This window comes from Taudactylus pleione, unplaced genomic scaffold, assembly GCF_031769625.1.
Source record: "Taudactylus pleione unplaced genomic scaffold, aTauple2 ptg000522l, whole genome shotgun sequence".
Classification (NCBI taxonomy): domain Eukaryota; kingdom Metazoa; phylum Chordata; class Amphibia; order Anura; family Myobatrachidae; genus Taudactylus; species Taudactylus pleione.
The window spans coordinates 1,245,884-1,273,150 of record NW_028284924.1 but is presented as its reverse complement, the minus strand read 5'-3'; the positions used below and the strand labels follow the sequence as shown (position 1 = coordinate 1,273,150).

The window sequence follows — 27,267 nt, the reverse complement described above, 5'->3', positions numbered from 1 at the left end:
CATTGCTCCTCTCACTAGCGAGATACAATATTATTATTATTGTGCCCATCACATACTTGCCAACTTTAACAGGGTGTACTATAACATGTCAACATTCAGAATGTCGACACTTGCCGTGCCGGCATTGTGTATGTCGACATAGAATTTTCAGCCGATTGTAGCCCTAACCCGTGGACATCCAACATTTTGTCCATGTTGACATAATAACTGCATTTCCTTTACAATGTTCTCCTCCAGGAAACTTTTCAGAGGGAAGGTGCATCTGATCACTGTGGGGGGCAGGGACGGGTGCTTCTCTTCACTATAATCATGCCATTCTCTGGGAATGGTGCACCGTAAAAGTCATCTTGAGGGGTGACCCTTTCAAAAAAACACAGGGTTTAGTCTCCCAAAACCTGTCTCTTAGCAAAGCTCCCACCATCTTCCAAACTCTGGGTAGACTTGGAAAAGGGAATCCTATTCAGAAAACCCTATGCCAGAGCTAATTTGGACCCCCAAACATCTATGGGCTATTACTACCCAGAGCCTGGCACCTGAAGGTATAGGATAGGATGGTGGCACTTGATAAGGAGTTTGCCTACCCAGAATTTTTCTATCAGAGCCTTAGCAAAACTGATCCCTGACACAAATCTCCCCACCTGGTGCTCTAAGACCATTTGTGCTGTGTACAGTCTCTTATCAGTATACTCACCACCATGTATAGGGCGAGAGGGTGGATGGGGCCATTGCAGAAGCATTGATGCTAGTAACTAGGCATACGGGTAAATATGTAACTGGCCCTCGTGCAACACTAAATAAGCCTCTCTGTCTCCTCAAACATGTTTAATGCTACAGTTTATTAGTCTCACACAGTAGGTAGAGATCCATCACAGGCTATATTGTGAGGGAAAACTGATAACACTGTAGCACAGGTTGGCACGAGGCAGAGGCCGATTTTTAAAAATCTACTTTGAGGAAGCAGATAAGCAGTAGAGAAGGGATCTCATGGCACACCACTACCATCATACAAACCCTCATGCACTGTTGGATCTTTGTACAGTGAGATGAAAATGACTAATAACTTATATGGTAATGATGCAAATAGCCTTAATTTAAAAGTCAAGTGAAACTGCAGAAAGTTGAGTAAATGGACCCTTGAGAGAGTTATAAGTAGACTCGATGACATACAGATGACGTGCAACGTGACCTGGAAGGGGATCAACAAAAATAAGAGGTGGGGGAGGCTGATTTTTTCCCTGTTTGAGCTCTGAACAGTAGCTGGACAAAGTGATGCAAGAGACTAATGGTGGATCATGTCACTACGAAAACATCTCCTTAAAGCACTACACAGAACACAGCCCATTACTTGCCACAGATGTGACAATCTCCTGAATGTCCTCAGCCACCCAGTGGACAGACTTGGCGTAACATGTCAGTATGCAAGTAGGGATAGTTTCATAAACTGCTTTAATCGGTACTTTGCTATTTTGTTTTACAGGTCATATGGGACATGGGCACCAGGACGGCTATCTGGAATCTCCCTAAAATGTGTGTGGTCTTATTTGACTATCCTTAGATAAAGCTTAAGCTACACAGAAACTGCCTCATGCGTTGCTAGATAAGACATGCTTAAACATGCAATACTTCCCGTGATTACATACCATTCGCTAAGATCTGCTGGTGAGAGAAGTCTCAGGGCACGCATGCTGCAGAGAGCAGGGAGCAATACAAGGAGCAAGATTACAGTGATATTCACAAAAGATCTAAGGGCCTGATTCAGACCCGCTCGCGAGCGCTGAGCGCTCGCAAGCGGGTCGATGTTGCCCAAGTGCGCATGCGCACGACGGAGGCGGCTCCGTCGTGCGCATGTGCGAGACCCGAATAACGACGGCCAAGCCGTCATTATGGGTCTCGCACCAAAGGAGGCGTGCTGTCGATGGTGATTGACAGCACGCCCCCTTTGGTGGGCGTGCCGGGGCGTGGCTGCCCAGACGGAGGCGTTCCCATGGGAACGCCTACCGTCTGGGGCCGGCCCCACTGACATCACTAGTGATGTCAGTGGGAGTGCTTTTGGCTCCGATAGAGCCAAAAGCACTCAAGGGCTTGCGGCAGTGAGACCCTACCGCAAGGGTCTCGTCGCAAGCCCGATGATCATTTTGGCCGCTCGCTATAGCTGTGGGTGGTCACCCACAGCTATGCGAGCGGCCAGGAGGCCGCTCCAAAAAGGAGGAGGGACGGCCCTGATTCAGAGCGAGCGCTCTGTCAGAGCGTCCGGCTCTGAATCAGGGCCTAAGGGCCTGATTCAGAGCTGAACGCTCTGACCAGAGCGCTCGCTCTGAATCAGGGCCCTCCTACCTGTTTTAGGAGGGGGCGAGCGAGCGTCCATGATGATGGTCGCGATGGTCAAGACCATCGCGACCATCGGGCTTGCGACGGAGACCCTGCGGTAGGGTCTCGCTACCGCAAGCCCTGGAGTGATTTTGGCAGTGCTTCACCTCATACAGCTGATTGACGGCAGGTCTGTCTTTGGATCAGCTGCGGTATAAAGGTTTGAAATCCGACAGGTAACGACCACAGATTTCAAAGGACAGGTAAAACCGATGCACAGTAAATCCTGTTTTTTTTAGACTGCAATTCGGCATCAATACCTGTTGATGACCATCGGTTTTGAAATAGACAGAAAATCACTGGTTCGTAAATTTACCCCCAAATGTCAGTGGGCCTGATTCAGAGCTGGACGCTCTGACCAGAGCGCTCGCTCTGAATCAGGGCCCTCCTACCTGAAAATGGAGCTGCCTCTTGGACGCTCGCATAGCTGTGGGTGACCACCCACAGCTTATGCGAGCGTCCATGATGATGGTGGCGATGGTCAAGACCATCGCGACCATCGTGCTTGCGACGAGACCCTGCGGTAGGGTCTCGCTGCTGCAAGCCCAGGAGTGATTTTGGCTCTATCAGAGCCAAAATCACTCCCACTGACATCACTAGTGATGTCAGTGGGGCCGGCTTCAGACGGTAGGCGTTCCCATGGGAACACCTCCGTCTAGCAGCCACGCCCACCAAAGGGGGCGTGCTGTCAATCAACATCGACAGCACGCCCCCTTTGGTGCGAGACCCGGAGCGACAGCTTGGCTGTCGCTATCCGGGTCTCGCGCATGCGCACGACGGAGCTCCCTCCGTCGTGCGCATGCGCAGTGGGGCAACATCGACCCGTTTGCGAGCGTCCTTTGCTCGCGAACGGGTCTGAATGACCCCCTAAGTTCCACTGATAGGTAGTGATCACGAGCTGCACATCACAGCGGCACAACTCCCCAAAGCAGCAAAGACACGGAAAGAAGAATAGGGTTAAGCATGGAAGAAAATAGTGCAGAATTGTCCCTGTTTTCTAAGTAACACATTCCATATGTAATATATTTGCAAAAAGTGCTACGGTAATGAGATATTATGCCATATAGGGAGTGCTATGCTGCCGCACGTGATGCATTATGGGGGAGGTTTAGCAACTTCCAAACAGGATAAGTGAAGGTATTGCCAATCAGTTTTGAGGTTGCATTTATCAAGTACATTCTATAAAATGATAGGTTGAAGCTGATTGGTTGCTATGGGCAACTTCTCCAGTGGTTTACTTCTCCACTTTTCGCTACCTGATACATCGCCCCCACAGCCTTTAAGGTGACCGTTAGCAGCTGATTGGTTGGTACTTGATCTCTCTCCAAGCTTTGATAAATATCCTTTCTATTATATGGAATACTTAAAGGGTTTCTCCAACAAAAGTTAAAAATGACCTATGTACCACTAACTATGTACTGCTTGTGGTCAATGTATAGCAACATAATAGTTGTTTGTTATATGCACCTTACTAGTAGCGTAGCAGCTAAAACACTGGAGAATGACTTCATTTAACATGTTTTTTAGATATCTTCTAACACAAAGGAACAATGGTAAGTCTGGGCTTGAGCAATTTTAAACTGTTACTGCTAGATAATTACAGTGAAGGAAACCATTTTGTGGACTAAGGGGGTCATTCAGACCCACTCGCAAGCGGCAGTACACTCGCAAGTGGGTCGATGTTCCCCACTGCGCATGCGCACGATGGATGGAGCTCCGTCGTGCACATGCGCGAGACCCTGACTGTGACAGCCAAGCTGTCGCTCCGGGTCTCGCACCAAAGGGGGCGTGCTGTCGATGGTGATTGACAGCACGCCCCCTTTGGTGGGCGTGCCGGGGGCGTGGCTGCTAGACGGAGGTGTTCCCATGGGAACGCCTACCGTCTGAAGCCGGCCCCACTGACATCACTAGTGATGTCAGTGGGAGTGATTTTGGCTCTGATAGAGCCAAAATCACTCCAGGGCTTGTGGCAGGGAGACCCTACCGCAGGGTCTCCGTCGCAAGTCCGATGGTCGCGATGGTCAAGACCATCGCGACCATCTTTTTGGACGCTCGTATATGCTGTGGGTGGTCACCCACAGCTATACGAGCGTCCAGGAGGACGTTCCATTTTAATGGAGAAGGGCCCTGATTCAGAGCGAGCGCTCTGGTCAGAGCGTCCGGCTCTGACTCAGGTCCTAAATCAATATTGAGAATGCAGTCTGTTGTGCCACTGTGATGTAACTCATAGTGGATTGATATGCGGACTCCTCATGAATACTGACTCAGTGGACAAAATGGCCACCTCATCTATTGCATTGACAGGTTTCATTGTTGTGACTATTGCAGCAGTGCACACAATGGCGGCTTCCATTATACACATACAGTGTAACAGGCCACTAAGCCTCACGACTTTAAACTACTTTGTTCCCAGTTTACCCGACATTCGATTTGATTAAAGTACTGCACCCCACCCCTTTCCATTAAAAAAATCTCCTCACGCAGCCTCAGGGCCGTGTCGTACTGGGATATAATAATGGTCATTCTGAGATCTAATAATGAAGAAAAAGCTAAGCTCTTGTAAAATCACACTCCCTGCATATAGACCAATACACACAGTGCATTTCCGCCAAGCAAGTCTGCCACACTGTCATGCAGGCCCTCATTGATCAGCGAGTAATATTCTTGTTATCACTCATAACTAATCTTAAATGGTGCTCCAACCAATCAGCTCCTAACTGACATTTTTCTAACACATGACAGTAAGGAGCTGATTGGCTGGAGCACCATTTAAGAATAATAACGAGTGATAAAAAGAACATCACTCGCTGATGAATGCAGACCCTCCAACGTGACCTGTTCCATTAGGTACAAAACGCTCTGCTCCTGGACTTCCCTCTTAATTTATGATTGCAGCCACCTGTGCTGAATCACCTGTCTCATCAATTACCTAGTTCAACACAGGTGACTGCAATCATACATCAGGTGGGAAGACCAGGAGCAGAGCATTTTGTACCTAATGGAATGGGTCATGTTGGAGGGTAGGCAAATGAGGCCATCAGCAGACCCTCCAACATGATCCGTTCCATTAGGTACAAAATGCTCTGCTCCTGGACTTCCCTCTTAATGTATGATTGCAGACACCTGTGCTGAAATACCTGTGTCATCAATTACCTAGTTCAACACAGGTGACTGCAATCATACATTAGGTGGGAAGTCCAGGAGCAGAGTGTTTTGTACCTAATGGAACGGGTCATGTTGGAGGGTAGGCATCAGTGTATGTCCCAACATAGCAACCTGCTGCAGATGATGGCCGTATTTAGCAATTAGTTTAAGTACACACACAAATAATACAAGTATATATATATATATATATATATATATATATACATGTGTATATATATATATATATATATATATATATATATATATATAATAGTGGCATTGCTTGTTCTTAAGTTTTGTTGGAGTATTATTATTAGAATAATGTTACAATTATATAATATACTGTGCTATTAAACATTATTATGGTATAGTATAGTTAAATTATTACTATATTACTTAATGTAGCCATGCAAGATAATTGGATTGTATCATTACTGATGCCTTGATACTGTCTGAACTCTTGTAGAAAAATAATATGACGAGAAAACCCTACAAATAATAGTATATTCCCTTCAATCCCACAGTATTTATAGTGTCGCCCAGTTTAGCAGCTGCGTGCTATCCGAAAAATGAAGGACAATTGTGAAATATGAATATTTAGGGGAAATGCCCATAACGCCCACCCTAAAAACCAAAAACATTCTCTCAGCCTGGGGGATGTCACTATACCATTTATATAATACATATTTGCTGTGGCCGTGTTGCTGCTTCTTGTTATTGTAATTGCTGAAATGTCTAAATAAATGCTATGTATTCCATAGTAACTAAACACAGCCATGAAAAGTGATATATGTTTATAAGAACATTAGGACAGTTTATAAGTCGGCTTTCCCCATGTTAAACAGGTAGTGAGACTTATGGGCAGACATTACTGCCCGCAGGATATAGATTATAGTCTGCAGGATTCATGCTTCACTGGATGTTCTCCCTGAAGTAACTCACTTTAATAAGTCTCGCTGAAAGAAATTTGGCCTAGGAACAGCGATCAGGTCTTGTCCGTTTCCTATTGTTAGACCAGCTTTGCAGCGGCGAATATTAGTGTTAAGTTCATACACAGATAATATATTTAACATGGCAATAATTACTTTCTCAAAGCATGCAGATATTTACCATCACATTCATTTGTTTACCTTTAATAGCAAAAGCTTCAGTGAAAAGTCGCATCTTATAAATGGGCTCATCCTCCAATGACATCTTGTCGAATCCAGCGCGAGCGTACATACTGATAGCGTCCCGGTAAGATCCCTCCACGTAATGCAACTTCCCCAGGATCAGCAACGCCTCGGTCATGTAGTGATGCTGGCAGACATGGAGACATCATTATGGGCATAAATCATTTTATGAAGATGAAGGAAAATCATTATCTATTGTTGTCCAGATTAATTAGAATACTAATATTTTGGACTTGTCGCTGTCCAGGTCGGCAGCTATTGTTCCTGGTGTTGCAAGGAATTTGCTCTTCCCTCTTCTCCCACCTTCCCATCTCTCTTTCTATTCATTCTCCCATCTCAGTATCTCTTTCCCTCTTCCTGCTGTATCTCTCTTCCCCATCTCCATCTCTCCCTCCCATCTCTATCTCCCCTTCTTCCTCCCATATTTCTCCCCCTCTTCCTCATATCTCTCTCTCCCCCCCCCCCCAAACCCCCCCCCAAGGTAGTGGTTACTGAGTGGTGCATGGAGTGGAGGGTAGCAGAGCAGGGTGGTGGTGGTAGGGGGGGGCGCACAACATGAGGTGGAGAGTAGCAGAGCATAGGCTGCTGGCTGACAGGGGGCAGAGTAGGTCTGGTAGTATCCATAGGCAAAGGGCCTGTCAACCAATGTGCCCGGCAGCTCCACTCTGTTAGGTGATCGGATGTATGGGGTTTAGCTTGTATGTCCAATCTAACTATCCCCCACTAATGGAGCTCCAAAACTATCCCCCTATGTAAACCCATGGTAGGAATCCCCCACTGAAGAGTACAACTAATCACCTATGTAGATAAAGCTTCTCCATTGGAAAGTATAACCAACCCACTATGTTGATATTTGGTGAGCCTCTCCCATTGGAAAGCACTACTAAGTTATGAAAACCTTGATAGAGCTAACCAACTTGATAGTATAACTAACCCCTATGTAGACCTTTGGTGTATCTAAGCAATTGGAAAGCCATTGGAAAGACCTTGGTTAAATATCCCACATTTTAAATTATAATTAATCCCCTATGTAGACCTTTGCTGGTTCTCCTACATTCAAAAGTATAATTGACCACCTAGTTAGACCTTTGTTGGGTCTTCTACATTGGAAAGTCTAAGTAACCCCTATGTAGACCTTTGTTGGAACTCTGGTAAATCTTGACCATTGGAAAGCCTAAGTAACTCCTATGTAGACCTTTGGTGTGGCTCCCCCATTGGATAGCCTAAGTAACCCCTATGCAGACCTTTGGTGTGGCTCCCCCATTGGAAAGCCTAAGTAACTCCTATGTAGACCTTTGTTGTGGCTCCCACATTGGCAAGCCTAAGTAACTCCTATGTAGACCTTTGTAGGATCTCCCATACTTGTTAGCTTAACTAACCTCTATGTAGACCTCTGGTAATCTTGTCCATTGGAATGCCTAAGTAACCCCAATGTAGACCTTTGGTGTGGCTCCCCCCATTGGAAAGCCTACTCTATCCCATATACTGTATAAATAGGAGCATTTTTCAGTGCAACTTGGACATTCAAAAGGTGTTTACTGAGTGTAACGACACCTCTGTCCCAGATGTTTGTGTAGCTGGGGTGTGTCCAGCCAGGGAGTGTATCACATATCTACTCCTGCCTCTTAATCACGTACAATACAGCAGTCTGGAGGTGTGAGATGCTGGGGATATGGTTATGTGGGAAATGTAAAATGACAGACAGCATGGTAAGGGTAAGCACCCAGGGACTTATTCACATATAGGAGCGAGAGCAGGAATAGAATAAGAGCTAAACAGGTACAATCATGTTGCACTTCAGGTGGGGCAGATTTAAATTGTGCAGAGAAACTGCTCGTCGTGAGGTTGTGTCCTAGCTTACTTCTAAATTTCAGTGTAGAAAAAAAAAAATAAAGCTGCTCAATACGTGTTAGATACATGCAAAAGCAGCCAATATTTTCTCTGTATACAAAACAATCTATGCATTTGCACCCCTTTCACTGCAACATGGTTTATTCCGAGAGCAAATGACTCATTTTTGCTCTTACTCCAGATCCAGTGAGGACCGCTAAAGCGATCGCAGCGAAAATATGCTAATGCTTGCCAAAGCTCAGCCGGCATAAAGACGCCCACTGCTGCTATCTCACATCCGTCCAATCTGGCTCTTCTGCATAAACATCGGTACCATTGACGCACAGGCACGCAGCATTTACACCAAGTCTGACCAACCGCAGACACTGCAAGTCTCTTAGCACGCAGAGGCCTCTCAAGCTGCGTGTGCAATCGCAGTGGCTAATTTATGCACGCCCAAGCACCGGTGATCCAACGGACAGGCACGCCTGTATTTTTCCGACCACTCCCCCGTCACCACCCCCAAACGCTGACAGCCTGTCACTCACTCTGCGATTGATCCCTCTGTGCCTCCGTAGTCGCAGTGGGATCGCAGCGCACATGCCGTGTGGCTTATACGCATGGGCCACGACTAACAATCGCTCGATCTGCATACAAAACTGCAATAGCGATCATTACTGAATCAGGCCCTCTGGCTAAGGCCCACATTCCCATCTTGGTTTGCTCACAGCCTTTACAAGAAGATAACTGTCTCTATTATATTCATTTTCCTATATTAGGCAATATAAACGCCTGTGTCTATGAACCTGTGTGTTTGGTGCAATAAATCTAGTTTGTTGCTGGATGTGAGAACTTATTCCAGCACTGAACTGATAGTACCGTGACTTGTACCTAATTAGGAGCTGGGGAATATCAGGCAGCAGGACTGGCCAGGGGCGGAGAGGAGAGAGAGAGGCACCATTCCATGCCCAGAGACAGTACATCCGTGACTTCTAGTTTTATGTGAACCCTTTTAAAGTATCTTAAATACACAATAGTCAAATCACATTTCTAACTCAGCAGCAGCAGTTTGAGAACAGGCTAAACGTAAACCAACCACATTTCATCATAACCCCATTAGTCATTATAACCTCTCACTTCCCATAAATCTGCAGGCAATCATTTACTAATTGTCCAATATTTACAGCCGGCTAATGCAGTTTTGGCACAGTTCTAAATAGCTCATATTTCAGTGACTTTTCCTTTCAAAATTACCAGTATAAGCAGGTGCTAGAATAGAGTAACACTACAGTATTAGGACGGGATGAACTAAAGTGAAAAAATGTGGTAAAACCCCCGAACATGCTGTTTTCAGGGGTTTTACTTCATTTTCCATATGTACAAAGCACCAGAATGCATCGCTTCGTCCAGGTGGGTAATGCCATCTTCAGGTGGCGTTACCCAATAGAAGCCTATGGGCTTCTTATCAGGCCAGGACGCCTCCCCTGGGAGGGATCCAATCCAGATTCCTCCCACTTCCACCCTGCGGCCCGCCGCCCCACGCTAGAGGGATTACTGGGTGTTAAACCCAGACGTCTCTCTATGTTAGAGCATCGCAAAGGGCAAATTTCTAAGTACATACAGTGGTAATCAACCACGGAGTGTACCCGGTAAGAGGCTTAGCACATCCTGCCCTTAAAAACCTAACTAGAATAGAGTACATCATGGAAAATAATATTGTTATAATTGGTAATTTAATAACTTACTAAGGTTGCGATGAACATTCCGCCAGTCACCGCAACCTTACTAATCGCATATGTACTAATACTAATATTAGTATCGCAAAGGACAGCTCTTGCGATAAGAGCGGCAGCCAAGCGTCGGGTGCGGGATGCGGTAAGAAGTCCATAGGCTTCTATAGGATAACGCCAGGTTTTTCTGCCGTTACCCTCCGCACCGATAATAGGGTGGCCAGGGCTTAGTACATATTGAAATGCGGTAAATTTACCGCATTTTTCCTTTAGTACATCCTGCCCAGTGTATGAAGAGGACTACCATTGTGTCAGCATACTAGATATTAGTGATATTCAAATGTACGGCACTTGGAACAAACATTACCTGCCGCCGATACCATGATTTTGGGAGGGACAGTCCCGTTTTGAGGTCTGCGTCCTACCCTCCCTATGGGACAGCTGTGTGACACAGGTCAGAAAGTTGGGAGGCAAGGGCCGTTCACTGTTGTTTTGCATGGCAATGAATGGGTGCATGAAAGGGAGGGTGGTAAGGGGCAGACGAAGTCTAAGGGGTATATTTGCTAAAGTGCAGGTTTTTAGAAGTAGAGATGCTGCCTATAGCAACCAATCAGATTCTACTAAATGTTTATCTAGCACCTTCTAGAAAATAAAAGCTAGAATTTGATTGGTTGCTATGGGTAACATCTTCACTTGTAAAAACCTGCACAATAGAAAATATACTCCTAATAGTCATCCTCTCCATATGTAGCTGCTCAGGAGATTTGCAGAACAGGCTGACACATCTCCTGGGTGAGCTTGCGGATAAGTTTGTATTAGAGGAAATGATACTGAACATGGCAACTAGGCACCCCCAACAACGCCCCAGCATCATAGCAGCAAAGCCTTACATCTTTTAACAAAATGTACTTACCGGTAATTTGCCTCTGTTTAGAATACCCGTTAGATAATTCTTGGCTTCGTGCAGTTTTGGCTCCATGCTTTCCATTAATGGAATAGAGGCTTTCAGTTTGGCAACGTTCTCCTTCAAGCACTGTTCCAGCAGGGCCTCGGCCAGCAGCAGGTTTGTGAAGTCATCTGGAAAGGCAGGGGTTAAGGCAGATGTCACTTAGCACTAAATTCCCATATAAAGCAGGATCTGATCCCAGGGAGTCACAACGAACTCGCCAGTCAGCGACTTGGACCATGTTCAACAAAAGCAAAAAAAAGTGATTTGAGCAAATTAGAAAATGTTAAAGAGGTACTTTGTGCTGTTAATCTATAAACAAGCATTTCCTCTTTACGGCGGCACGGTCCAAGGAAAACGTCCTTCGTAAGAACCGCAGAACTCAGGGCCTGATTCCGCAAGGAACGCACCGATGCAGACGCAAGCAATCGGTCGGTGGTTTTGCTCTGCGCATGCATCCCAGTGCACGTGTGCGAACCGGCCAGTGTGATGGAGTATGCGTACGCAGGGAGCCCGCGGCCCCAGGGACAAGTGATTGACAGGAAGTGCCGTTTGTGGGTAGTGACTGGGGAGTGGTCGGCCAAACGCAGGCAGACGCAGCCTGAGGTCTAGTTGTACACAGGAAGTCTCGCTATGTCTGCGGGAGGGTCAGGTCAACCACTATTGTGCGTATGGGTCCGATGTTACAGATGTTTCCGCTATTTTGCCAGGTATAGAGGACGCAAGTAAAGGGAAGTGGATGGTATTATGTAGTGCTGGGCGTCTGCTTATTCTGCTGCGATTGCCGTGCGTATGCATTCATTAGCATATTCTCGCAGCGGCCAGGTGCGTGCGTCTGCATCCGTGCGTTCCTTGCTGAATCAGTCACTTAAGCTGCTTAGGCTTAGCAAAAGAAACATTTATATTTTTTTTAAAAAAAGGTAAATTTTTTAACAGGCATCGAAAAGAACAAAACATTAATGCAACTAAAGTGCACCTAAACTATACCTGAAATACAAATATATTTTATCTAGGTAACTAAGGAGTACTTTATTATTTTTTATGGTGGTAAAAGGCTCTGTATATCATATTTTAAAAATATATATAAAAATGAACTAAAAGAGATGGGGGCATATTGCGGATAGAGGTGCCGGAATTATCATGTACCACTTCGAAAGTCTATCGTATTTGGTCGTTTTCAGGACCGTGAACTTGCACATGGTACAGTCCTGATTTGTGGCCCGGTTCTATTTGGGACAGACTGCCGCAAGGGAATTTGTGGATGGGAGTTATAAGTTTATGGTTGCAGCTTACAATAAAAGACATTAAAATAAACTATTACATGTTGCCTCTTGGGGGCGTAATTATCACAATCCACATCTCAGATGCGATATTTGAATACATCGCAAGGATGTATCACATATCGCATGCAGGGACAGAGGGGCTGAGCGCTCGCAAGCGGGTCGATGGTGGCCCAGTGCGCATGCGCACGACGGAGCCGGCTCCGTCGTGCGCATGCACGAGACCCAGATAGCGATGGGCAAGCCATCGCTCCGGGTCTCGTACCAAAGGGGGCGTGCTGTCCATGGTGAGTGACAGCACGCCCCCTTTGGTGGGCGTGTCGGGGGCGTGGCTACCCAGACGGAGGCGTTCTCATGGGAACACCTACCGTCTGGGGCCGGCCCCACTGATATCACAAGTGATGTCAGTGGGAGTGCCTTCGACTCCAGGGCTTGCGGCAACGAGACGCTACCACAAGGGTGTCGTCGCAAGCCCGATGGTCGCGATGGTCTTGACCATCGCGACCATCTTCCTGGCCGCTCGCTATAGCTGTGGGTGGTCACCCACAGCTATACAAGCGGCCAGGAGGCCGCTCTAAAAATTAAGGACGGCCCTGATTCAGAGCGAGCGCTCTGTCAGAGCGTCTGGCTCTGAATCAGGGCCAGAGTTTGCAAGAAAGCTCTGTTCTAGCGAATCCTCTCTGCCTGCCAGAGAAGAGCAGGAATCTGTGTAATGGGGGAGAGCCCTAATAATGCCATCTCCAGGTGGCGTTATTATCATAGGGCTTCCCCCGGTACTTTAATTACAATTTTATTTTAGTAAATCTGAGACAGATCGCATTTCCCATTACAAGTATAGGATATGCGATCTACTTACTAAAATAATGCGATTTTAAGGGCTTGGAGTCTTTTTTGTTTTACCAAAACTGCTCCAAAAGCCCTTTAATACATTAAAGTGATGCTAAAATAATGTGTACAGGGTGTGTACATTATTTTAGTATAAAAAGGAATGATATTAAGAACCCATGGAAACTTTTAAGAGTGCATTTTATAGTATTCTTAACATATCACTTTATTTTTTATTCGAACCATACTGTATTCATATTTAAAATGTGAGTTCGCCATTCACATGGTAAACTGCATGGAAAAATGATATGCAAGAAAGCCATAGCTGGAACATGGTGTAACCTGCTTAACTTGTTTTAATATTCCCTAGGGATTCCAGCCCTGGGCTGACCAGTTTTGGGATGTTGCCCTCATGGCAGGGGGGCCCCACGGTGAAGCCCACCCCTACTATAGCGTCAGCCCCCCAGCTGGTTCACCCTGCTGCTGGCTATTGGAAAATAGGAGGGACCCCATACTGTTTTTTCCCCTATTTTACAAAATCAGCATAGGCTCAGAGGTCTGGGGCTGGTTATGGATTTGGGGAGGAACACAATTAATTTATTTTTTTCAATTTTAAACATTTCTTTACATTTAACACTAATGAAGCCTGCACAGATTATAATGATCATAGTGATCTGTGAGGGGCTTCACACAAACTCGCCTGTCACTGGCAGGTCTATTGTTTGGGCGGGTTTGCTGTCATTTTCAGGTCGTTTTTTTCGGCTGCTCTCTAAATGTAGTGAATCTCCAGTTTCTTTTCACGTATAAAAACAAAATTGATAGTTGCTCCAATGTTCTAGTCAGGTTTTACCTCCAAAATTACAGTTAAGCCCCCCACAGTCACAGGTAAGCCCCCCACAGTCACAAGTAAAGACCCACAGTCACAGGTAAGCCACCACAGTCACAGGTAAGCCCCCACAGTCAAATGTAAGCAACCACAGTCACAAGTAAAGATCCACAGTCACAGGTAAGCCCCCAGTCACAGGTAAAGACCCACAGTCACAGGTAAGCTTCCAGACACAGGTAAGCCCTCCCCCCCACACACAGGTAAGCCTTCAGACACAGGTAAGCCCCTACTGTCACAGGTAAGCCTCCCATAGCCGCAAATGAGAGACTCAAGGCCTGATTCAGACCCGGTCGCAAGCGCTGTGCACTTGCAACCGGGTCGATGGTGGGCCAGTGCGCATGCGCACGACGGAGCCAGCTCCGTCGTGCACATGTGCGAGACCCGGATAGCGACGGGCACTCCGTCGCTCCGGGTCTCGCAACAAAGGGGGCGAGCTGTCGATGTTGAGTGACAGCTCGCCACCTTTGGTGGGCGGGCCAGGGGAATGGCTGCCCAAACTGAGGCGTTCCCATGTGAACGCCTCCGTTTGGGGGCGGCCCCACTGACATCAGAGCGTCCGGCTTTGAATCAGGCCCTGAGGGCCCAATTCAGACCCGATCGCGAGCGCTGAGCACTCGCAAGCGGGTCGATGTTGGCCCACTGCACATGCGCATGACGGACCCGGCTCCATCGTGCGCATGCGCGAGACCCGGATAGTGACGGGCAAGCCGTCGCTATGGGTCTCACTCACCATCGACAGCACGCCCCATTTGGTGGGCGTGCCGGGGGCGTGGCTGCCCAGACGGAGGCGTTCCCATGGGAATGCCTACCGTCTGTGGCCGGCCCCACTGACATCACAAGTGATGTCAGTGGGAGTGCTCTCGGCTCTGATAGAGCCGAAAGCACTCCAGGGCTTGCGGCAACGAGACCCTACCACAAGAGTCTCGCCTCAAGCCCGATGGTCGCGATGGTCTTGACCATCGCGACCATCTTCCTGGCCGCTCGCTATAGCTGTGGGTGGTCGCCCACAGCTATAAGAGTGGCCAGGAGGCCGCTCTAAAATTAAGAAGGACGACCCTGATTCAGAGCGAGCGCTCTGTCAGAGCGTCTGGCTCTGAATCAGGGCCTGAGGCCCTTGCCATAAGTAACTTTATAAGACAATGTAAGCTATCCGATACCCATACATTTACTAAGATATAAGCACTTAAGCTGCATTCAACAAATGGGGAATCAATTAATTTTTTTTTTCAATCTAGACATATGGGGGAAAATTCTATTAGACACGAATATGCCACGCTGTGCTCATATCAGCCAATTACAGTAGTGAAGCCCCAAGGAAATCTTGCAATACCGGCAGGAAGCGATGACCCGTCAGAACCGGCACATGGTGTCAATGTCACATTGAGGCCTATTTATCAAAGGGAGAAGATCCTTAAATCCGATGAAAACGGACCTAGAGATTCTCCCTAATTATCAATGCCCGCAGCCAGTGACGATGGCCGGGTACTGCTAGCGGTGGCCATCGCAGGGGGTTCTTCAGCAGGGGTACCTGTAACCGATAAAATGCTTTATTATTCAAAGAAGGCTTTTCTTTCTTCTTCTAACTGTATTTTAAAAAAAAAATCTATTTTTAAAGTTTTTATTTTTTTGGAATTTTTTTCTGTTTTTAACTAATCTGCACCTGCAAGCCCAATTCTAGCCTGCCAGGTGCCGTGGTCCTGTGTGACCTGGCAATGATCATCACGTATGAGCTGTAGGTACCCTATTGGTCAGCAATACGGAAAGTCACTGCTTACTGCTGGCCGGTATGGATGGCTAGTGAGCTCAGTCGCCTCAATATTTTTTTTTTAGATTAATAGCCCTTAAATATATTTTCTACTAACTGGAGTACCCGGCGTTGCCCGGGATTTTAAGAATGTTTGTTTACATATCATCCTCCAACAAACCTGTCCTTAGGCAGGCCTCACGAAAAGTGTGACAAACTTCCCCATCCACAGTCCTAAGGTCTTTGAAGGAAGTAGGACCGGTGTAAAGCAAACTTCGGAGATAGAAGCATTCAAAATTTGTCGGATGTAAAGTGTAAATACGGCCAAGAGCTTCTGTTGCTCTGATACCAGGATGACTGTGTAGTTCCTGGTTGCTGGATCGCACTATGAAATGCACAGCAAGTACTTCCAGTTCCTTGTGCAGCTGTTTCCGGCATTCAGGGTCTCCACGGTGTATAAGATTCATCCAATCGGTTTTACCCTTCAGGGGCCGACAAAGGAATGAACCAGAAGTAGCCTCTGTGCGTTCCATAGTGCGGTCCAGCAACCAAGGAGGTAGACAAAAAAGTTTGGTCGCCACTATTGACACCATCTAGTTGTGTAAGCTGATGCATGAGCAAGTATAAATAAACATTTGTGCTGCAGAGCTGCGTTTTTGCATCCCAGTATAGTTGCCATCTTTATGGGCCTGACTGTAAATCAGATGGATCTCTCCTCATGGATGCAGATATCAATTTTTACCATATTCAGACTCATAATAAGCCTGGCTTAATATCAATAGTGGTTCCTCAGAGCAGGTTTGCTGACTGTGTCGGCAGTGCAGGGGTGTTCTCAATGCAGGGTGTTGGCGGTGTCGACAGAGCGGGGGTGCCAGTGGTGTCCTCAGTGCATGTGTGTTGACAGTGTCGGCAGTGCAGGGGAGCTGGTGGTATCCTCAGTGTGGGAGTGTCGGCAGTGTGGGGGTCGCTAAGGATGTCCTGAGTATGTGGGGCAGCATTGCAGGGGTGCCGGCAGTGTCGGCAGTGTTGGCGTTGGCAGCGGGGGATGCTGCCAGTGGAGGTGCCGGCGGTGTCGGCAGCGGGGAGTGCCGGCGGTATCAGGCAGCGAGGGATGGCGGGCGCCATCTTCTTTTGCTTCCTGTGTGCATATTAAATGGGCTTAATGCTGATTGGCTGAGAGCCGTGACAGACGGCTCGCTCAGCCAATCAGCGTTAAGCCCGCTCAATACAAAACCTCGTGACCCGACAGCGGCATCGCAAGGATTTGCCTCGGGTGAGGGATCCGGGGTAGGCAAGGAGATCCGAGCTTGGCTCGGATCACCCCAGATCCCCGAAATTCAGGTGGGTTCGGTTCTCTGAGTAGTAAATGATGTTCAGAGACTTAGATTATATGCTACAGAATAAAATTCCATAATTCCTTAGTATGTAGCAAAATGCATGTTATAAATCAAATTAGGAAATTAAACATAAATAAAATTTTTATATTTTTATTATTGACCTTGCAGATGGCCCAAGAAGAATGGTATCTGCATCTAACAATAAACCAAACAGGACAATGCTTTTATTCTTCTTTGGTGTTTTAGGTGTAGAACCATGAGAGATCTTGGCTTGTAAACTGTGGGCTAAATCATTTTGTAATTCCGTACCTGACCTGTAGAGGGCGAATGCAATGCAAAAATTGTGGGTTTTAATTATTTAAAAATTAACAGTAATTCATTTCGATTTCAAATTTTTTTAGTTGCCTCTGCCGTGTTTTAATACGCTTGTATGTAAAGTTTCACGATCTTGGCTTGTAAACTGTGGATTTGTGTAGAAAGACAGAAGGACAAATTTTCATTTTTATATAGTAGATTGCCGCAAGAAAATAGGTCTTTTAAAGCTACTTGATAGATAGACCCCAGAGGGTCTGAGTTGGACCTACGTCAGTTTGCATAGCATGAAGGAATACAAATAGGCTCTGTGCGTGCCCAGGAAAATGCCAGGGTCATATGGGCGTACGAATGTCTGAATCTGTGTAAAAAGGGCTCCGATGCGTGCGGCCGCAGCTTTTTCTCATGGAGACTTCCATTGTGCTTCATCTGAGACTTTGTATGCGTGTAAAACTAAATCTACTAGTGTCTCTTGTACAACGTACGACTAAGAAGCAGAGTAAAATAAATACGGTACACTACTCCTCTCGGAGCGATCTGTATTTGTGTGAATGTGACACCAGCCACCAATTGCGACCAGAGTGGCGGGATGGAGGAGGTGAGTTCTACAGCAGATGAGTATTAATAAGGTTGTATCAGTGTAATTGCATACATATATACAGCATACTGGGTATCCGGTCAGAATACCAACAAACTGTGATGTTCTGGTTTTGTTGTGGACCCGGGGTGGTAACAGGAGCAGACACTGGAGCTGACTTAAAAATAAATGTGGAGTTTTTAATAAGTGGTTTGACAGACATGAAAGTGGCAAAACAGAAAGTCCGGGTTTAGCACTAAGTGCACTTGGGAACTGTAGTGATGCAATGGGAAAAAGTCCAGGTAGTGACAACAGAAGGTAATCCAGTATTCCGGGGTTTGTGAGGCTGAAAAGAATTACAGACTGAAGTGAAATGCTGACTGAGGTGAATTAGCAGACAATAATGTCCAGAGGAAATGCAAGTGTAGGCAGGGTGCAAGGCAAACGACTGACACAGGTATTCAGGCAATGGGAGAGGCAATAAGAGGAGGCAGGGGAATCCAGCAGGGTTTAGGAGCAGGTTCAGGTGTAGCAGGCTTAGGCAGAAATCCAACAGGCCGGCAGACTAGCTCAGAAACTCTCTCTCAGCTTGCGCTGAGAAACACGTTGCACTGGCAATGCAAAGGAGCTCTGAACTCCCCTAAATACCCAGTGCTAAGCCGTGACTGGTCAGAGAGTGAGCATGTGACACGCCAGGATTGGCCGACTAGGTCACATGGCTGAAAGCAAGATGGCGGCGCCCATGCCGGGAGCAGAACGGAAGCACCGCCAGGCCTACCCAGCACAGAGTGACAATATGCACAAACAGGACCACGAACAGTCAATGCTCCCCGCCAGGCACCAGCACCACCGCCAGACGCCTCCCGCCACAGCATCCTCACAGGTAACACCCGGTGACCACCATGCCGAGAATCCCTGGTCGTGACACAGGCGGGATGCCGGCGCTTAGAATGCCGGAGCCGGAATCCCAACACCTGTCGGCATCCCAACGGCAAGTACTGGTGTTAGGGGAAGGGTTAGGCACTAAGAGGGGAGGATTAGGCTTAGGGTGCGGGAAGGCAGAGGTTAAATTTAGGCACTAGCAGGCAGATTAGGTTTAGGCACCGACGAGGGTTAGGGGTAGGGAGAGGAGGAGAGTTAGGGGTAGGGAGTCAAGTGACGGTATCCTAACCCTATCGGGATGTCGGCATCGGGATTCTGACTGCTGGGATCCCGAGAGTCGGCATCTCGTACCCAACCCGCATACTGACACAGAGACGCCTATACACCTGTCAAATCCGTATCAATTGTGGGTGCCTGAGGTCTGGTGTAAATTGTTGAATTGCGGTACCTCCAGAGGGAGAATAGGGTGATGCCGATTCATGGCACCTCCACTTCATGTGACCTATGGTAGGGGAATGAGGGTTTGCTGGTGGTGTTGGATGTAGGACGAGTAGATTCACTGGAGGGGGATTGCTACCCGGGAAGAGGAGAGGCTGAGGTGTCCAGACAGCCAGTGAGAGCTGCGAGGGGATGAAGGATTTACGCTAGACATATGGCTCTAGCTTGTTATATAATAGATGTTTGAGTAATGAATGGTGTATTAGATAGGTTCCTTAAGTTTCATTTTAGCCTAATCTTGAAGCAATGTGCTCATTTCTCAATCAAAACAAATGTTGAAGAACAGGGGTGAAAGTATATGTTATGCATACAGGGCCTTATTCAGACCTGCTCGCAAGCGCTATGTGTTCGCAAGCGGGTCGATGGTGGGGTACTGCACGCGTGCGGCGTGCGCAATGCGTGTGTGCAAGCCCCGGAGCGAGTGAGAAATTCACTCGCTCTGAGGCTCGCTACAAACGGGGCTACTGTCGATGTTGATTGACAGCTCGCCCCGTTTTGTAGGCGGGAAGGGGGGGTGGCTGGTCAAACGGAGGTGTTCCTGAAGGAACGCCTGCCGTTTGTGGGCGGCACTACTGACATCACTCGTAATGTCAGTAGTGAGCTTCCTGCTCTATTAGAGCAGGAAGCTCACTGGGGCTGGCGGGAACGAGACCCTACCACAAGGGTCTCATCGCAAGCCCGATAGTCGCGATGGTCGTAACCATCACGACCATCACCTGGCCGCTCGCAAAGGCGGGTGACCACCCACAGCTTAGCAAGCAGCCAGGAGGTTTTTTTTTAAAAAGCGGCTGCCCTGATTCAGAGCGAGCGCTCACTTTTTGCGAGCGGCTCTGAATCAGCGCCACTGTACCTTACGTATGCTACTGGTGAAACTGTGCATACCTTATAAATATGCTATTTTTCATGCTGCTTTTCTTTCTGAAGTACGTCTAAATTGCGCCCAACTTAGCGCCAGACACATTGGCTCTGGAATGTGGAACCTATTTCCAAAGCCTTCTTGATGAGGCCTAGGCTACTGGCCTAGATGGAGCTAATCTTTGTGCATTACTACAAAACAAAATCTCTCATTTTCGACCAACTACACCCTAGCACACATTATAGCTTATCGATAGAGCTGCCCGAACATCTTGGAATCGTGTGGGGTACAAAAACGCAGACATTCAGAATGTTGATATGGTCTGAAAGTCGACACATCGTTTATTTAAAGCCTAACTCTTACACAGACAGTTGACATTCAACTGTCGACATAATGTCCATGTTGACATTCAATTCCATGACGACAATTCTGAATGTCGACATTTCGACTACATTCCATTGGAATATATAAATCTCTTCCATACATTGGTAAAGTTTGAAGAAATCTCCATGATGAAAATGTGATGGAGGGCCATGGATGGAACGTAGAAGGATGAGCCTATTAAATCTGCGTCCAAATGCATTGAGCCTAGATAAACGAGGATATTCACCAGCAGTTTGTACGAAGCTTTTCACCTGTTAATGTCTACGCCTGTGTAATGGAAGATGGTCAAAATGGAATTAGGGGGTCTATGTACTAAGACTTGGAGAGAGATAAAGTGGATGGAGATAAAAGTACCAACCAATCAGCTCCTAATTGTCATTTTTCAAACACAGCCTGTAAACTTACAGTTAGGAGCTGATTGGTTGGTACTTTATCTCCGTCCACTGTATCTCTCTCTCCAAAGCTTAGTACATATACCCCCATGTCTAGTATAGTCATCACTGAAGCAGCCATGGACTTGCCCTGCCTTGTCGTATGATAAAGGCTTTCTAACTTCAAGGATTTAATTCCATAACCTCAACCCTGGCAACAAAGCGTTAAGAGGGACAGGAGTTTTCAGAGTAATAAAGTGATTATCACTCATGTAAATAGCTAAAGGTCACCTAGCGTAGCTGTTTATAATGCCATTATTATTGCCTGTGTTACCATCAGTCTACCGCCGTCTGTCAAGATGGTACTTTGAAAATCCTTCTGCACTGCCCGCTGTCAGAGCTCCGTGCCAATGAGGCAAAATATATGAATTTCGCCTGAGCCAGACATTCAATTCTCCCATGACTGCATAACATGTGAGTCACTAGCTCACAGTCTCCTGTATTCATTCATCAGACTGTTATTATTACTGCCTAGTACATGAGCCTTCTCTGCATGTGCAGAAACTGTGACTATACCAGTTCCCTGGCTGTCTGCGGGGTACATATGTGAAACCCCCTCGTCAGAGTCCATGTTTCTCGTCCGTAAATATATTGTGAAAAAAAAAATTAATGGTTCCAGACAGGGGAAAGAAATGTGACTTGGGAAAAAGGAAAAAATTCAGCCAAGAAACATTTACTCTAAGAAGTCTGGAAAAATAGATTATTCACTGTTCTCCCCAGTAACCACTACACAGCTACTGGAAATACATGTAAAAACAACATATACATCTTAGCTCAATGGACAGCAATTGTCTTATTAAAATTCCACAAAGAGATATAGATACATTATTGCATGCAGTACATTAATCTCCTTGGATGGCAGCCTGCTACCTGTACTATAGTCAGTGGCAGGTTTACAGCATGATCACAGCATTTGCGGGAATACGAGCAGGATGCGGCTTTATTAAGGGGAGCTAATGTGACTGGAAGACATTTCTCTTCCAGGCGCCTAGGGGCAGACAAATGATTAATTTCTTACCTAATGTTATGCACTATTACTAACCTCCCTGCAACAGTTCCTGAGCGACAGTATGGGGTCAATTCCTAAGTGTCCCTACCTGCACCCGCTACCCACAAACGTAACTACAGGGCCGTCACCAACGTTACGGGAGCGATTAAACTACCCGCCAGTGCTGACAGAATGGCTTACAGCGGCTTCACAGAATATGGGGCAAGTTATATAAAGTCTTCTAGGGCGGGATGTACTAAAGTGAAAAATGCTGTAAAATCCCCGAAAATTTTGTTTTGGGGGGTTTTACTGCATTTCTCAGATGTACTAAACACTTCGTCCCGGTGGGTAACGCCATCTTCAGGTGCAGTTACCCAATAGAAGCCTAAGGGCTTCTTTTCTGGGCGCCTCACCTGAGAGGGATCCAATCGGATTTCTCCCCACGACACGCATCCTTCTGCGCATGCACAGAAGAACGCCAGAGGGACTTCTCAGTGTTAAACCCAGAAGTCCTTTGATCCGGTGGCATCGCAAAGGACAGCTCCTAACGGGGGAGAGCTGTCCTTTGCTATGTAAATCGCATTTTTAGGTAAATACCGCGGTATAGCCCGATGAGAGACGGCATCGCGGATACATCCCGCCCCTTGAGAGATGAAGTAGAGAAGTTGCCCATAGCAACCAATCAGCTTCTGTTATTTTACTAGCTCAGTCTATAGAATGGCAGTTAGAAGCTGGTTGGTTGCTGTGGGCAACTTCTGCACTTTATCTTTCTCGAAGGCTTGAAACATCTCCCCCTATGTCATTTCTGCTTGTTAGCTTGCAGGCGTGAGGAGAGATCATTTTGTGGCTGATTTGCTCCCTTAGTCTTGCTGAGATGGGTAAGTGACTCTGGGGTTCCCTTCCGTCCTCTCTGATCAGGAAATAAAGTAGACGCGTTACAATGAGACCATAGTGAGCCGCTGCATCCTATCACAGACACACACGTACACACACACACTGTATTCATACATTTTTCCATTTATTCACTTCATCGTTGCCAATGCCTGTAACATGGGCCATAACGCACATGGCTTTTCTTGATGCAATTTTTATGTCAATTTGGTGCATTTTCTTGGCATTAATAAAGAGCCTAAATTCTGGTTGAAAATATTATACCACAGAATTTGAGCAGTAGTAACAAGTACATCTGGGAACGGTTATGCTGAAACACCCAACTCTGGAGATATTACACAATTACATGGTGAACATTCTATTCCTACGCTTGGTTCTCTGAGTAAGAACTTGTGGGAGAACCACTAATCATTGTTGGGGGGCAACAACATTACCTTCTACTTTATATGCACAAGCACTCAGGCTGAATATGATCCACTAGAACAGATATATCGATGACCATTGCAAATGTGTGCGCTAGACTTGTAGGTGATACTGTACATATACATATGGAATACATATGATGCAGGCCCCTTTCACACCTCCCTTCTCCCTCCAACACTTCCCACCACCTTTGCCCACTTTTTCTCTCGCCCTTTTTTGTATGTACTACACTTTCTCTCTTGCCCCCTCTCCTGTTTAGCCCCTTTCTCTGCACTTTCTTCCTTCACCTCTACCTCCCCTCTCTCACCCACTATCTTTCACCTCCTTCCTCTCCCCTACCTACCCTCCCTCTGGGGTATATTTACTAAAGTGAGTTTTTAGAAGTGGAAAAGTTGCCCATAGCAACCAATCAGATTCTACTTAACATTTCACTAGAACCTTCTAAAAGATAATAGCTAGAATCTGATTGGTTGCTATGGGCAATATCTCCACTTTTAAAAACTCTCACTTTAGTAAATTCTCAGCCACTCTTCGCTGATTAGTGTCTCTCTAACACAAAGGGCTCGATTCAATTGACCGCAAATTAAATAGCGCCAGGAGGGAGCTCCCAGAGCTATTCAATTCAGCGCGCTGTTAAGGATTTCTTCTCACCACCCCTCCAGAGGTGCGAGCAGAAATCCGACAAAAGTACAACCGCGATGCTGTTTTCTGCCCTTAGCGCCAGGAAAACAGCATCGCGCCGGGAAGTTTAGCCGGAGAATGCCCGTTGTCACGACTAAACACCTTGTTTAAGGCGCGAGGGGCGGGAGAATGGGCTTTCCCCTACCTAACTGCGCGCAGAATTGAAAAGCTCCGGGTTCTCACTCCCGGCGCTATTTAAATTGCGGTCAATTGAATCGAGCCCAAGGGAGGAGAATAAAGGTATGTATCCACTACACGAGTAATGAACAACTGTACGATTACAACATCGTTATCATACAATCGGTCATTATACTATGCAGTGGATAAAGTGTCTGCACTGAACGATATGTCATTTAGTACCGGCACCCTCCCTCATCCCCGAACATGCACAACCTGTCGATATCGGCAGGTTGGGCAGTATGTTCAGCAGATGATAGATGCAACCAGCAGGAGCGCACATTGCTGGTCGTTGCTGGCATATTCACTGCACGATTAATGAACGATTGAACGATAGAATCGTGCTTTTTGTGCTTTTTAAAAAATCGTTCAATAGTCCATTTATATTGGGTAGTGGGGATGCAGTCAGGTTACTGGCGGGTGCTATCCCTCCCGCCGATATCCCGACACTGCAAGCCCGACAGGGGACTAAAGATAGATATCGAAATCCCTATGCCCATCATTAGCCCCACTACGAATTCCCGACACCCGGCATACCGAACAAAGGTAAGCCGGGTGACTTAGCCGCGGGGGGAGGGTTAGGTTCAGGGACCTGCGGGGGGGACTTAGGGTTAGGCACCCCCCCAGGAGGGTTAGATTTAGGGTGCAGGGAGGGGGGGGGGTAGGATTAGGCACTAACTGGTGGAGGTTAGGGTTGGGCTCTATGGGGGGAGGTTAGGGTTAGGCACCACTAAGGGAGGGTTAGGGTAGGGAGAGGAAGGGGTTAGGGTACTTACCAGCCCAGGCGGGATTTGGATTCGTCGGTCTTCTGCTGTCGGTATTTGATCCGTCGGCTATTCAGCCGCCGGAATTACATAACGATTCCGTGTAGTGGGTACGCCCCTGAAGTCATGACTACATCAGTACATCTGTTTGCTGGAGAGTGGCGACCATTTTCTTGTAGCTCTCCTATTCCTGGCAAATACTCCTGGCAGTACAACTTCCACAGAAATCAATGACTGGACATTATCTGCAATCACATTTCCAGTGTATAGGAACCACAAGCGTACATACCCACAGGCCTTCAATTGTGCATTTTTTACTCAAAGTTAAACACGTCAATATGCTAAACAACACTGATTCAAACGATCCCAATTATTTTCTATATTTACGTGTTTAGCGTGCTCTGTGTTACTTTTTCAAATCCTACATGTTTTATTTTAGTATAACTGCAGCATATTAATACATTTGCTAACTATAGAATCCTCTCCTAAACGCTTGTCAAAACGCTAGGAAGACTGCGTATGAAAAGGGTACTGCGCGCATAAGCATCCGATTATCCAAAATGGAGTGAAGATTTATAACAAAATTATTGCTGATTTTTTTTTTTTTGTAATGAATAGGGATTAAGACACTAGTAAATAATGTGATCTGTGTGAGATATAATAGGAGGCGCTCAGGCACTGTATATGCACAGTGGAGAGGTATCTGGGCATGTTTGATTATAGCAAAACAAACACCGAGGAAGACAGCCGCTGGCGATGCCAGCCTGAGAGGAAGCTGGTGATACAACCAGCCAGGTAGTCAGGATTGAAGCAGTCACACAGACTCCCAATCTCACTGCACCAAAGTAATAAAAAAATAGTCATTGTCACTTTTTGTGCTTTTTTAAAAAGAAAACTATATACAATACTGCATGCATGAAGTGACAAGCCGTGTTCAGGAAGTAGTCTGCGGGCCACATGTCAATGGTGACAGATAAGTAGCATATATCACCTCTCTTGGTGGATTGCAGCACCTCATTCCTCCCTCTTCAACTTCCTGTATTACAAATAAACTGAGATATTTACACAATATCTATGTGAGGGCACCTGTGTTATGGAGCCAAGTCACCTGCTTGTGTGTAGCTCACCTTGAGACTAGAGTCTCTTATTGCCATCACCTGGGTGCAACCTGCCTGGGGCTGCTTGTAGTGCAGCACTGGGGCTTTAATGAGCATTGCAAAATATTTGATTACACTACTCCACTGAGCCAGGGTTCCACCATAGGAGTTGTAGTGTATGACAGCAGGACTGCTGCAAAGAAGCCCCTACTCCCCACCCAACCTATGTGCATGTGTGAATGCATAATGGGTGTGTTTATATACTGTACATCCAGGTGTATATGGGCTGTCAGTACTCACCAGTGCTCTCCTGGACCTTTGGGGACAGCTGCCTGACCAGGAGCTGGATCCTCTCCCATTGACACTCAGCTCTGCAGCGCTCTATCTCCGCCTCCAGCTTCAGGTGGGACTGGGACAACCTGGAAGTCATGCTGTGTCCCTGGCACAGAGAAGGGATCCCCGAACAGTGCTGCAGCGGCGGACCAGTGACTCCCTGCAGCCGGAGCTACACAACTCTCAGCAGCGACTGCAGCAGCTCCCTCCGCCTCCTCCTCTCCGGGCCCGCTGTCACACAGATCCGGCCTCTGATTGGCCCCCGCACAGGGCAACTTATCAGTGCCAGTACCTGGCTGGTCACTGGTGAGGGAACCCGGCATAGAGCTGGCATCAGATCACCTTTTATCATACTGTGTAATACACTATAGGCACAAGTCATGTCCTTCATTTCAATGCAATGCAGCACATCTTCACATTATAATTTGACAGACTTTCTACAACATACAGAAAATTGCTATATATATATATATATATATATATATATATATATATATATATATATATATATGTGTGTGTGTGTGTGTGTGTATTGGAACTGGAATAGAGCACCTCATGTGCTTATGTACATATATACGAATATATATATATGTACATAAGCACGAGGCGCTCTATTCTATATGTCTATCTATATATATATATATATATATATATATATTATATATATATATGTGTATATTAAAAAATAGTAGGTATATAATTTAAAGTGCTT

General features: G+C 46.5%; 1 protein-coding gene across 1 annotated transcript in view; it reads right to left on the bottom strand.

Moving 5' to 3' along the window:
* The window catches only part of TTC7A (tetratricopeptide repeat domain 7A), a 472,360-nt gene extending 445,630 nt beyond the window's left edge, over nucleotides 1-26,730 (bottom strand). The window contains exons 1-3 of the mRNA XM_088450682.1: nucleotides 26,523-26,730; nucleotides 11,157-11,320; nucleotides 6,642-6,810 (exon numbers count right to left, since the gene is read on the bottom strand). Of these exons, the coding sequence (XP_088306808.1) occupies nucleotides 6,642-6,810; nucleotides 11,157-11,320; nucleotides 26,523-26,652 (463 nt within the window). The 5' untranslated portion in view covers nucleotides 26,653-26,730. The remainder of the gene's footprint in view (nucleotides 1-6,641; nucleotides 6,811-11,156; nucleotides 11,321-26,522) is intronic.
* Nucleotides 26,731-27,267: the final 537 nt, after the last annotated feature.